The 14145-nt window shown below is 33.9% G+C and overlaps 1 protein-coding gene across 5 annotated transcripts in view; it reads right to left on the bottom strand.

Moving 5' to 3' along the window:
• Positions 1-13847, bottom strand: part of LOC149802780 (acyl-coenzyme A synthetase ACSM3, mitochondrial-like) — a 93370-nt gene extending 79523 nt beyond the window's left edge. For 3 of the 5 annotated variants that reach the window (XR_016420091.1, XM_089952207.1, XM_089952210.1), the window contains exons 1-5: positions 13638-13839; positions 10265-10506; positions 3588-3685; positions 2133-2245; positions 518-636 (exon numbers count right to left, since the gene is read on the bottom strand). Coding sequence is in view for 4 of the 5 variants with exons in the window: in XM_089952207.1 (XP_089808333.1) it covers positions 518-636; positions 2133-2245; positions 3588-3685; positions 10265-10504 (570 nt within the window). In the remaining variant the exon portion in view is untranslated. Of the gene's footprint in view, positions 1-517; positions 637-2132; positions 2246-3587; positions 3686-10264; positions 10507-13376; positions 13583-13637 lie in introns of those variants that run through there. The other 2 variants (XM_089952208.1, XM_089952209.1) reach the window with 2 other exon arrangements.
• Between the last annotated feature and the right edge of the window lie 298 nt (positions 13848-14145).

Here is a 14145-nt window from a genome sequence, read left to right as displayed (position 1 = left end):
ATGCAGGTCATGTGCTTTTTAGTGTTTATACCTGTTCAGTTTTGGGGTCGGCTCATATGCGAACAGGCTTATATGTGAATATATATGGTACTAATAAAATACTGCAATATTAGGTTTTGTTCCCTGGTTACCTCATCCTCAATTACCACATTATGCCAATAACTTTACCAGAATACCTTTAAAACTCAAAGAACATTCTATGACAACAAATGAACTATCTGAGGTTAAAATACCAAATACAACTTGAACATACTATGGCAACAGCTGAACCATCCAGAGTTTCAGAATACCATATTTTCTGTATGTCGCTGCACACTATTTAAGGACATTAGTATTTTGGGGCCAAAATCATAATTTTGTGTCTTAATATTCAAACATTGTTTTAAAAGATTTTATTTATGTACTTAACACAACTGAAAGAAAATCCCATGGCAACATATGAACTGTCCACAGAACCTAATACAGGCTGTTAGGACATTTTATATAACTGACATTTAAAACAAATTATGTACAAAACCTGATCCACATTATCTGCTGATGATTTGTCTGTAATGATGCACTTTGCTTCTGCTGCCTCAAGTCGATATTTGATATCTTTGGGTCTCAGCAAGGTCGTGCCTGGACTCAGAATTATACCTAAAGAGACAAAGTTTCTTTTCTTACTTACTCTTCTCAGAGACTTAAAATCTATGACAACCTATAGATTGTACACTCACAAAAATGTTCAGATAAGAAAAAGCTGGAACATTTCTAAGTTTGAATGACAATAAAAAAGACTGACTAGAGAGATAAACAATTTATGATTCTTCAAAATGAAAACTTTTTGCCCATTTTCGTGTGAAGTCAAAACAAAATGAATATGTGAAAACAACTAAATCTACTAGTGCTGCTGCAACAGATTCTTCCACTAATACAATTAAAACTACTATGATCACCACCACAACTACAAAAATCAAACACTAGCCATAAAACATAAATAAAATATCATAAGGTTCAAGTAGGCACATTTTTCAGATCAGCTGAAAAAAATACACCCAATTTTTAATGATCACTAAAAGATTTGTCCAAGCCCAATAGTTTAAAATAAATTAATTTCAAATTTTATTAAAATTATATGAATTCAAGCAAAGGATGGCAAACCCAACAAAATTCCTGGATGAATTGGTGCCATCTCTACACAAATCACCGTAATTAATTTTCCTTTAATGCATTATGCATATTATGACTTTTACTAAGTTATGATTGTGTAAAATCAAAGTAAAAAGTATGGTTGCACTTTTACTCCCATTGCGTCTTCCACGTGGTTACCCAAATGTTACTGTATGCTACAAATCATACTTCTAGCCAAAACTGAATTCATTTACTTGCTTAGAATAACTGGGCTCCCTTGTTTTCAATTCTTGTAATTATCATTTCTAATCTGGTGATGAAATTTTTCAAAAAACTTCCCCACAGAAAATGTGCATTGAAATTTTAATGTCATCAGTTTTAACTAACGGTAACATCTTGATCATATCGTTTGTTTTGTTCGCCGGATTTCATCAGACATCAAATATACTTATATTCTGAATTGTATACATGCCAATATGGTGGAAACAGTACACAGTGATGAGGTAAATATGCCCACTGACAATAATAAAGATCTGCTAGGGATAAGAATAACTGGTTTTTCTGAGAGCATGTATTTAGGATGTTAAAAAGAGAGATCACCTTAAATTAAAATTAGGGAGCCATGCTGCCATTGCATTATAAGCAGAACTGTGTTATAACCAATCACATTATAAAGGGTTTTACCTATATTTCAAGTTTTTCTTGCTCATCAAACACACGTATCCTGATAGTTCACCAATGGCATGAAAAATCTTAATCTTGGAGAAGATGAGTCCATATGCAATCTACAATGTCATTCATCTTACATCATCTGTGCACACATAGTAACAATCAAGTGAAGCCCATACTTGCAAGTTCTATTGTTTGTATACATGAAAAAATATGTGTGTTAACAGGACACAGTAATCTAAACCCATGGAATTAATATTTGTGCCAAATCTCAGCAGGTCTTGTCCCTGACACATATTATTCCCCGACTTTGATTCCCCTGCAATATATAATGAGTTTATACTATTGAGCACCTGCTCTGATTGCTGCTAGGTTTAGAAGCCACCAGTGAGGGGTCCTGGGTAGGATTACGATGACCTTGTCTCCTGGATTTAACTTGCAAGGGCCAGTCAGGGCTTTAGCATAACTGGAATAAATGGAAAACAAATCGATATAATGTGTTATTGCTGATTTCAAATTTTCTCACATTAATACTTTTCCATTAAACCCATTGCAATTCTATGTATACCCTGAAGCAACCCAAATTTCTATATATTTTATATATGGTAGATGAATGCATGTACTATAAGGAAACTCTACAGCTCAAAGACAATTTAGTTTTTCCAAGTGCAACTTATCTTTTTGTTCTGTTGGAACATGGCACAGGGGAAAATAACAAAGCTTCACTCTTAACAAGGGCGTCTACTTTCACACATACACAAAGAGTTAAACTCAAAGAATATATTTGGCACAGAGAAATAAGCTAAAGATGAGCAGGTCTAAACTAAAGAAAAAGGACAAAATAACAGAAGAAACAAGTACATGTCTGAAAATGGACCTAATATCTATGCATGAGGAGATCAAATTCTACAAATAAGGGGATCCAATTTTCTATGAATAAGGAGATCATATTCTATGAATAAGGAGATCAAGTTCTATGAATAAGGAGACCAAATTCTGTGAATACGGAGATCAAATTCTGTGAATAAGGAGATCAAGTTCTATGTATGAGGAGAACATATTCTATGAATAAGGAGATCAAGTTCTTTGAGTAAGATCAAGCTTGGATGCAAGGTAGCAGCATTAATGCATTATGCTAAATTCTACATGACCAAGTTATCTCACTGCAAGAACTGTCATGGAACAATAAATATTTAAAATGTTGTCACAGAGAAGTATACTACCATAAATAACAAAATAATAAAATATGTGATATATAGGCGAGCCTTGTTTTTCCAACTATTTCATAAATTGCATATGTTTATCTGAAAATCACTTTAAAATTTATCCAACTCTTTTAATGGTAATACAATGTGTCAGATAAACAAAAATAGACTGCATATATAAAGAGAGCGACAGAAAGATGGAAAGATACATAGGCCAAGGATTATAGACACCAGAAAGAAAGGAAGGCAATGATTTACAAAATACAATATTACATTTTCTCTCTTTCCATGATTCAGACAGTTGGTAAAAACAATGTACAGTATGACCATGGGTAGAGAGCAAAAAAAGGTTATACTTTCCACTTCATTAAAATGCATAATGCTGTTTATCAAACAATTTATGAGCAAACATTGAAGGTCATATATATATATATATATATATATATATATATATATATATATATATATATATATATATATATATATAATTACAATAGTTGTTGGCCATAAAAAACATATAAAAAATTGTAACTTTGCTAAACTGTAAGGTGAAATATATTCCAAATTAAAAGAATGACAATTATATTATATTTTTATACCAACATTTTGGACTTCTCAGAAAGATCTTGAAAATTCCATTTTATTTCCTGGCCTGAATCATTTGTCCACCAGAAGGCAGGATTATCTCCTCTTTCTCCTCTCTAAGAAAAAGATAAACTCATTTAAACAAATGTTTAGAAAAATATTTCATAAACAGTATTTTAAAACTACATATTCTTGAGAGATATTTTTATATCATGGTTGAATGATTCCTTATCCATCATTGTTTCTGGGCGATTTCTTTCAACTACAAGTTGAAACATCCAGCAATAAGAGGCCCAAGAAGGCCTGATAAGGCTCAACTGGCATACACTAGTTTAATGGTCAAATGTAATAGTAATAAGGCAGCCTATGTGGTTTGAAAGACACCCATATCAGGATAATTTCCAGAAATCTGGTTGAAATTGGTAGTTAAAAATACTGCTTAACTGTGTTTTTACTCTGAATAACTTCAGCTTAACTAGATAATGTACTGGCATCTTTCATAAGAATATGAACTTTGTTCATGCTAGAACTATACTTATACAATTTTATCTGATGGACAGAGAGTTGTTTTTTTAAAGGCTTTTCTACATATCAGTAACAACAGCTGTATTTGATTCAAGATAAGTCTCATTTGTAAATTTTCCACCCGGTTCCTATAGGAGCTGCCACAATTCAATTTTGGCACAGGATATCCTCTGAGACATTCATACCATATTGGATCAAAATTCTGATGGAGCACAAACAAACAAAAATTCCTACCAAGTTTCGGAGAAGTTAAAAATAGAATTTTCATATGAAAGCCATTCTTTTGCACTCAAAGCATTCCATCAGCAAATTCTACCACAGCACATCCTATACAAGATTCCTACGAAGTTGGAAACTGGTTTACTGCATGGTTACCAAGGAAATTAACTCATCACTAGGAGAACTGCACCAGATATAATTTTGACATTCATACCATCTTGGCTATTGTAATGTTGTTGTTGCTGTAGGGTTTAAGACCATTTTTCAGCACATGATAGGCTATGCGTGGTGGCCAGCCTTAGCTAAAGGAACCATGCTGAACACAATTCTGATAAGGCATTTCATAAGAAACAACTATAACTAATTTTTAAAATCAACACTGGCTAAGCCATTCTACAGGAAAAGTCAAACACAGGTTTCCCCACTGGTCGCTAAGGAAGCCACACAGTTGGTAGGGACACCACCATGTTTATAAGTTGATAGCAAATATCCTAAAAGCATTCTTACCGAGTCTGAACAAAACTGGCATAGCTGCTATGTAGAAGGTGTTGAAAACAGTTCTTCCAAAAGGTTGTTTTGGCAGCCACAGCACTGCTATGGAACATATCCAATAAAAGTTTGATAAAGCATGTCCCAAGACACATTTCTAACTACTCTGATCGATACTGGCTCAGCCATTTAGAGGATAAGTAAAAGATAGGATTTTCTAATGGATGCTAAGGAAGCCAAACCATTGCTATGGAAGCCTCCATTGATAAGATGCTGATAGGGTGAGTTCCAAAAATCTATTCCAACCAAGACAGATCAAAACTGGTTCAGCCATTCTAGATATGAAGTTGACAACAGATTTTCTATATAGTTTCTATAAAACTCACACCATTCTCAAGAAGCCACCAAGACACAATCTGAGAGAGCATTTACAATGGATTCATTGTGGAACTTTCCATCATGGATCTTACTCCCATTTAACAGTCTTTACCCTTATCTACAAAATGTTTTGCACAATAAAATTCCCCATTTCACTGAATTAATTTTCTTTGTAAATCATTAATTCATTTATTTATGGCTAAATTATGTACTGATGCATGTTTCCTCCTGTAGAAATTAAGTCTATGATGAAATTAATTCAACCTCAAAAAGTACATTAAACTTAGAGCTGTCAATGGCTCTGTACTGAAACTTGGCAAACAGCTGAACAAACTTTGAATTATTAATTTGCCAAATTTGCTGCTTTAATTTAGATGAAAATGAATTTCAAACTTTTGATAGCCATTGGTGATTTTGATCATTTCTAGCATCAACAAAATTAATGTACACCACACCTTCGATAACTTGTGCCCTGATAACTCATGAACCCACTTATAATGTGGGGTCAGATGTGGATCCCATTTAAGTAAAAATTAACCCCCAATCATCCCTATTTATTGAAGAAAATCATGATGGCAATCTGTAACTGAAACTTTGATATATCGCTCGTTTTATTGTTGAAAATGTTAAATAGGACCTGCAAATTTGAGTCAACATTATGAAATTGTCAACTTTTAATAATATATCATACATTTTCACATTTTTTTCTGAACGACATTCTTAGTATAATGTAAGTAACCATATTCAATGAAATTTTGATCAATCAAAGTATTTCTTACGCCTACAGGATTCAGTAATTTGATAAATAAAAACCAATTAAATAGATCTTGTTATCAAGTGGAATTTGTAATTTAGTTCTATCAGTTAGTTAGGTTTAAGTGTAATGATCATAAATGCAATGTGCCCTCTTGCATTCTGAAGTAAAATGTGTCAATTTACCTGAACAGCTATGTCCGATACCATTTCTCTGAGAACTTAAGTGCCAACCGTGTTTTGATACCTAACTGGTGGAGGTATTTCTTTTATTGTTGCATTGAATTAAAAATGGACCTCCTTTGTATTATCATGTTAATTGTGTCTTTTGTATCAAATAAATGATGCAAAATAAAAGTTCAAAGGCATGTAAATCCTGCATGCGTAAGATATAGCGACACTGTTGTATGTCGAGTGAACTCATTTCAACTGATCAATCAAACACTCTTATAAATATTACTGTGTACTGGATATAATTAGACTACCTTAAATTAACCTACTAAATCATAAATGTGATCAAAGATAGCAAGGTAACCAAGTGAAATGAATACTTTTAATACTTTTTCAAATAAAGAGCTTTGTTTCACAGATAAGGTTCATTGCTCCACAAGCAAGTTTCAGCAAAGTCCTGAATTAGCATTTAGAGACATCCTCAAGGATGAGAAGATATTTTTCACTAATATTGCAATAAAATCACAGCATCAATATTTTACTAACTGAAAAGTAACAAAACTGAGTCTTGATGCTGACAATTGTTACACAAAATAAATGTTGCTAAGTTTTTTAAAACAAAGAATCTTGTTTCATCGTGTATCAACATTTAGTCTGCTACCCTGCTTTATAGATCCACACTTTGAACTTTGCTGTAATATAATAAGCAGGGAACCAGACTAATCAACAATAATAAAATTCAGTGACGTAATGCCTAAATATTTTCATGTACACATGAAAGTTGTTGAAACTAGATGAAATAATGTTAACGATCTTTCAGATGTTGGGCATCTTGAAAATAAATTTAATTTAAACAGAGTGACAAATAACTTCATTAGAAAAAATGATTTTTTGACAAATATTCTCAAAGTGGTTATAAAAAGACTATTCAGCCATTAAAAAGACCTGTTTCTCGCCCCCCCCCACCACCACCACCACACACAGTTCTGTCCCGCGGGGATGGCATAGCTTTATATTTCTGAGGTCCTTTTTTAACTCACACCCTTGCTTATAGTGTGGTCTATGTTTTTGGACCCCGTTGTGCATTAGCTATCAAGGGAACGGTGTATTTTGTTTCCTTTTCAGTATCTAAATGAAAAATGAAATTATACTTTCATGGCAGTCTTGTTTTCTTGCAAATGTGTGAAATATCTGTGTAAGTATTAATACTATTTTGAAAAAAAATTATTTAGGCATATATTATTTAAAGGAGACCAGAAACCAATGGAAATATAGAATAATCATAAAAGTACTATAGCAGAAAACCTTATTCTGAAGTATCATCTGCGACCGTAATTGCCAATATTTAAATATTGGCCTATCTTCTAGGAGCTGAATTTCCGTGACCTTGTATGCAAAATTTCCGCGCCTATTCGGTTACTTTCGGGACGTGACGTCATAGTAGCGACTCCAGCAGCCCAAGTGGGAGTTGCCAGAGTAAAAGACAATACCGTTTTGCGTTGCTTACGGGTGTAATAGAACATTAAGAAAAGCCTGTTGACATCAAAAAAAATCTTTTCCGAAAGATAAAGGCATAATGAAAGAATGAGTACATTATTACAAACGAGTCGAATTCAAAGCAACACCATACAGCACTATGTGCTCGTTACATTTCTAAAGGAATGTTACGAGAGGGATCATGAAAAAATAGCAGCTCAAAGATACGCAAATGCTAGGCCTAGACTAAAAGTTGGCGCTGTTCCAGACATACCTTTGGAAATTTTAAATCCTGGGAAAAGTGTTAAATGTGTGAGTTATGAAAACAGGCAGAAAGACGAGTAAGTGACCACAAAATGCAACAATCAATCCACACATCTTTTATCTAATAACAGCAGTGCTAAAAACAAATCTCATAGCCCGACACCCTGGGCCCCTTCTGGTTTTAGTTCCGGCCCATCCTGTATTCAAAGTGAGGTGCCCGTCAGGCTTGTCGAAACAAAAATTGTTTGCCTGAGGAAACTTCGATTGCGCTGGTGAAATGAGTAAATGTATTTTCAAGATGTTGACATACATGCCTTAACACGGCACAATCTAAATCAAATCACCACTGTCCTAGGTGAAATTTAGATTTCATTTTAATCAAATGGAAACTTTTCTAAAAATAAGATTCTAAACCTGTCGTGTTTCGAGAAAACACGATTTTCAGTAATCTTATAAAAATTAAAAAATTAAAAAAAATGCATTGTATACATGTATTATGCATAAACGGTAATCTGTAATAATTGGAACTGATATAAAACTATTCCTTGGGCAGTTTAAAAAGCAGTGATTAAAAAAAAAAAGAAGTCAAAGTTTCACATTAACTGTCTAATAGAACGGGGGGGTATTGACCCCCCCCCCTTGCCCCAATGTGCGACCGCCCATTTGACGTGCCTTTTCTCCCTGTGATACGCCTTATTATTCCCCCATGACAAGCCCCTTTTGCATATTCTGGTCAGTTCTGGCTAAATTGCAAAATAGCTAAAGTTTTGATTTAAGTACGCAAACGATAAAGCCGGTGTGACTAATGAACATAATCTTTATCCTTGAATTGATCTTGTGAAATAGACTGCCCTTCATACTTACTTCAAAGAAACCATGTTCGACAGTGTGAGTATGCGTAAGCACCAGCAACTGATTACCAAATAAACGATGCCTATTTTGTTGTTACTTACGATGCCATGGACTTAATTTTAACAGTTCAAATCTGCAGTCACAAGTTACCGTACTTGTGGCAACTGTTTTTCACACGTTTTATGCCCCACCTTATTTCCTTAGGTTTAAGTCTTAATGCATGTAACACTGTTTGCTGAATAAAATATTTATTCAGAATTAGTTCTTTAGGGCCACATATACTGCATGGTATATTTTGTTTTATTCCTTGTAATTTAATCATGATAATTAAACTTTTCATATACGGTAGAGGAATGTCAGGTGTTAACTGGCCGAGTTTCTTTGGCAAAAATGGAGATGCAATTTTGTTTGCAGAGAAAATTTCAAAGTGATCATTCATTTAAGCTAATTGGTGACAATTTTATTCTTTTAATTTTTTTTAATACTATAGTACTGTTGTAGTTGTTTAAAAAATCTGAAATTTACTTGAATAATGTTTAATCTTCACGTTCTATTTACTGAAGAAGACAAAAAGAAAGAAAAAAAACCCTGTTGTATGATATTAATTATATCGTCCAGTACCGGTTTAGACGTGTGTGCATGTGATTTGAATTTTTAACGTAGCTTTAACAATTTTTCAGTCATATTGCTACGATGTCTGCAGTGTGGCAGTTTAGACGGTGGATTGCATACGTTATATTTAAAAATGGTTTGGGGTTGGGTTTTTTTCTTCTGACAAATGAAAATTGACAGACATAATGTAATAATCGGGACTTCGCTGCGCAAAATTGAGAGATATTTCGAGATCGGGAGGTAGAAGAGGAAATACCCCCAAAATCGGGAGGTTTTTCTCCTGGCTTGAGAGTTGAGAGGTATGAACTGTCCGGGCTTGTGGAATTTCATTCAGGACTTTAATTTATTTAAGTCACCAGCCCGGGGCCTGTGCCTAACAAATTTCTTTTAGCACTTACCAGTACAGTACATAAACTATTATATCAGATTGCAGATTCAACTTTGAATGTGCAACCCAAATGTGGTCTCCTGTCTGCCTCACACGCCAATGTTTATGTTTGTATTCGAGGACTGGCTAGTATAGCGTCACGGTACCACGTGATCTGTCGTCTCATCAAAACTCGGAAAAACTCGGCAATTTACGGAATCGTGGTATCTTCCACGCAATATAATCACTACCCGCTTACGATATTTAATTTATAAACATTGCAGTCGAATTAAAATCTGTAGAGAATTACATACGTAAAAGGAAAATTTTGATTTCTAGTCTCCTTTAAGGAAACCCTGATTTATAGTACACACACATACACACATATACCAGTGGAGGGAGAGATAGACTGAACAATTTATAATGACCACAAAGAACCATCTAGAATTGGCCTCTATGCCTCTATATACAGTAAATACATGCTGATATATGTATACATGGAACATGAAAACGAAGATGGTTATCATATGCAGGCAGTAGATATAGCTGATTTGAATGTTACATGAATATTTATGGCATCTTTGCCTACCTTTTCCTTTTCTGCCCATTTGTCAACAACATCTCGAGCAAAATTGTAGTATTCTGGGGCAGCCAATTTAAATGTTTTTCTTTCTGTCTCGTAGTTCCAGGTACAATGACCAGTATGGCTGGCATTTCTTTTCTGAACCGCAATGCAAAACAAGGGAGAGCATTGATTGCTTCTTTGAGATAAAGCTTGAACATACTTGCAGAGTTGTCTTCCATGGTTCAAGGAATCTATTCTCTTCATTGCTATTCAAAGATAAGAAATAAGACATGAATTTTAGAACAGGTAAGTTATCACAAAACTAAACATATTTAACAGTTTTACTAAAGAAAAAACCCCCACAATAAATTGATATGTCCATCAATATCTTCAGTTTAAATGTATTTGCTACTACAAGACAAACAGGTAACAAACACATCTTTCAGCCCCTCTGTGTTGTGATGAAGTAATAGTATGGAAGTGGAATAATATCATGTAGGTGTAACATTCTCTGTGTGAGTGATTTGGATTTTTAACGTAGCTTTAACAATTTTTCAGTCATATCGCTATGATGTCTGCAATGTGGCAGTTTATAGTGATGTTTAGCACTGAGGCCTCATGCTGCAGATACGTAGCATGATGTCCCACCCAGTCATATTATCCTGACACCAGGCCAACCAGTCCTAACACTAACCTCATAATGCTGAGCACCAAGCGAAGCAGCTGTTAGTACCGTACCATTTTTATGTCTTTGGTATGACTCGGCCAGGGATCAAACCCATGACCTCCCAAATTTGAGGTGGATGCTCAAACCACTAGGCCACCTGAGCAGTCATAACATTATGTGATCACAATAAAAGAAAATTCATTTTTACTGTAGTGCCAGAAATCTGCCTTAAAAGACCTAACAAAACCCAATTCAAAATCTTTTGCAATGAAAGCTAACAGAAATCACCTATGGACCTTAACTCCATATTGCTGCAATGTTATACAATTCTACTTATTGAGCACTGCAAATTAATACAGTATATACATGAGGATAGCCTTCTGTTGGTGTTGTTGTGGGTTTACTGCCATTTTTCAGCACATGATACTGATATTATCTATTATTATCCTTTATTACACAGCAGCCAGTATAAAAATGGAGTTAGAGCCCAAGAAAAGCTCAGTAAGAAGCACTGACCCATGGGAAGCTACTGGTAAGCTTTCACACCCACCCACATTGCATGAGGCATATGTATCATTACCTGTTACCATCACATAACCTATCACCAAATGCCAAAGTAAACAACATGTTGCTACCCATGGACTGAATGCCAATACTATTGCTAGAGACAAAATATTAGGGATTACATTATCAAAGGTACAATGGTTATCTTGACAGACCTAATAATATTCACATAGATAGCTAGTACAGGTGGAAAGAATCAGAGGAACACAGGTTATCACCAAACCATACTTGAAATTCTGGATATGTGCAAGATGTCTGTACTCAGTATTAAACTTTGTATTAGACTGTTTCATCATAGATCAAAACATTTATCAGGAAATAAAGTTTGGTCACTGTTTGATGTTATTTATTATTATCCTTTATTATTATCTTCAGGCAACAAAGGTACTGCTCATCATTTCTGGCCATCATATTTGATTACTAAAAAAAGTAACTCTTTTGTCCAAGAAAATCCTTCTTTTAATAAGTTTGATTAGATTTCCATGTGTGTAAGACATTTATTAATATATCTGAATGATTCTTTATTAAGTGTATTTAAAATTAATTGCAGTTTTTTAACTGACTTATTTTCTTGTTTTCAGTAAGTATTTGGCTTGATAAATATAACATTTATTCCTCTACCTCTGTTCTGGCCCATTCTTATACAATAAAGGGTGTGCAGTCAATTAAAAAATGAATTAAGTGGCTTAAAAAATAAAGAAAGCTGAGTTTTAACCTCTGCGCTGGTAATTACCCCTGTTCCATTCTGTTCCAGTGATTTAATCAACCAGACAGGAACTATATAATACATGTATATAGATTTATGGTTGCATAATTTCATCATTGTTCAATTCTATTTATTTAGTGTTCATGCTATGAAATATTGATTTAATTGTCAAATGAAACAGACATGCCAAAGTTGTGTAATTGGGCATGCTAATGAGCTGGCATATTTCTGCCTTCTAAGGTGATATGTCAGCTGAAGCAAACTGAATCAAAACAATGTTAGTGTTGGCATGACCTAAACCAAACTACACTCAAACACTAATGGCGATCACTATAAATGTGATTATTTATTGCATGTTTTTTGTAAAATCTTTTGGAAATAATGAAAAACATATTGCTGACACATGCAATAGAAGTTCCTAAAGGCTTTTTTGACATAGTATGATAAATTCACAGTTCTCGAGAGAATACATCTTTCAATGATGTCATGACCACAACATTTGACTATGATGATCAACACCGAGTCACACAAATTTGTCGAAAATCCTATCATTGTCAGCTGTGAAAGGAAAACAAAGATAAATACCATGGAAAAAATCCATTTCACAGAGTCTATATTTTTCAGTCAGTAAGGCCTCATCAAATAAAAATCCTTACCATGTCTTGTGACGGGGTAAATCAACTTCCTGCTATAATAGGCATCTCATCTGCTACTCAACATGTGATAGCAATGTGACTCTGCTGATTACTTCACCAGCAGCAGTGTTTAAAACAGTGTACAGTGTTATAAAATTTTATTTTTGAATCTATCATTACTTATTTTAAGAGGTTTTTATCTTTGTTTTTATAATTCATGCACATTTAAATGAAACATATTTTTATGATATATTTCATAATTAAATCAACATTCTCTACATTTTTGCTTATTCAAATCAAAGTATTAGGATTTTCTACCAGATAAGTAAACAAGTTTACTTCAACAGTAAATTGTCCTTCAAGAGAATCTTGATATTTCTAAGAAAATATGGCCAATTTAAGTATTTTAAATTTGCTTGTCAATGGTAAGAATAATAATAAATTGAAGACAAAAAATGTCACCGTAACTTTTTATCTTCTCTCTCTGATTTGTTGTGATTCTAGTTAAATAAGTAACAAAGGATGCCTTTTTTTTATTTTTTTTTTAAACTGGAGCATACGTACAATGGTGTCCACTAGCAGAAGTATTCCCGTATGCACTGCGTCAAAATAAGTGACGTAACCTCTACCTTTCAGACAAGGGCCCAAGGGGTTGTCTAGTTGAAAGCATGCCAATAAGAGTATGAGAAAATATATTAATATCATATTATATTCATGGTTTTCTAAAATAAACTAATGTTTCAGATTAAATGAGGCATCACTATGAAAGAAGCGTAAGAATACTTAAGTGCGTCAATACTGAGGACTCCATGATATATTTGTTACCGAATACAGCAAAGAGGACAATATCCACAAGTCTGGTGCAGTCTTAACAAGTACAGCGAAGGGGTACTGTCTATAATTTAACTTTAAATTCACACACTAACGGGTATTTTGTTAAATACGTTATTAAACACACAAAAAGGGGCAATTTAAATGTATTAGGTCTCCAAACATCCCATCCTAGGTCAACTCGGCTCACTGTGGATGAAAGGGAGGTAGCTTTTATTGCTTTACAGTGTTAGTTCCCCTATACTGATGTCACAGATAGGAGAAAGAATGTATTTTTATTCCTGATAAGCACATCCCTCGACTACCCCTCCTCCACGTCTTCCATACGTTCCTTTATTCCAAACACTGAGTTTATACGTCGAATATTAATTTTATAATGATTTTGAATATGTCAAAGAATATTCTATGACACCAAAAAGTAGTTTATGATATTATTAAAACCCAAATAACATTATATCATAAAAATCAAATTTATTGACAAAGACCACAGCAATAATATTTA

Source organism: Sinohyriopsis cumingii, chromosome 3 (genome assembly GCF_028554795.1).
Source record: "Sinohyriopsis cumingii isolate HCF-2022 chromosome 3, ASM2855479v2, whole genome shotgun sequence".
Classification (NCBI taxonomy): domain Eukaryota; kingdom Metazoa; phylum Mollusca; class Bivalvia; order Unionida; family Unionidae; genus Sinohyriopsis; species Sinohyriopsis cumingii.
Note: the sequence above shows the minus strand (reverse complement) of the source record. Positions and strands in the feature narration are given on the sequence as shown.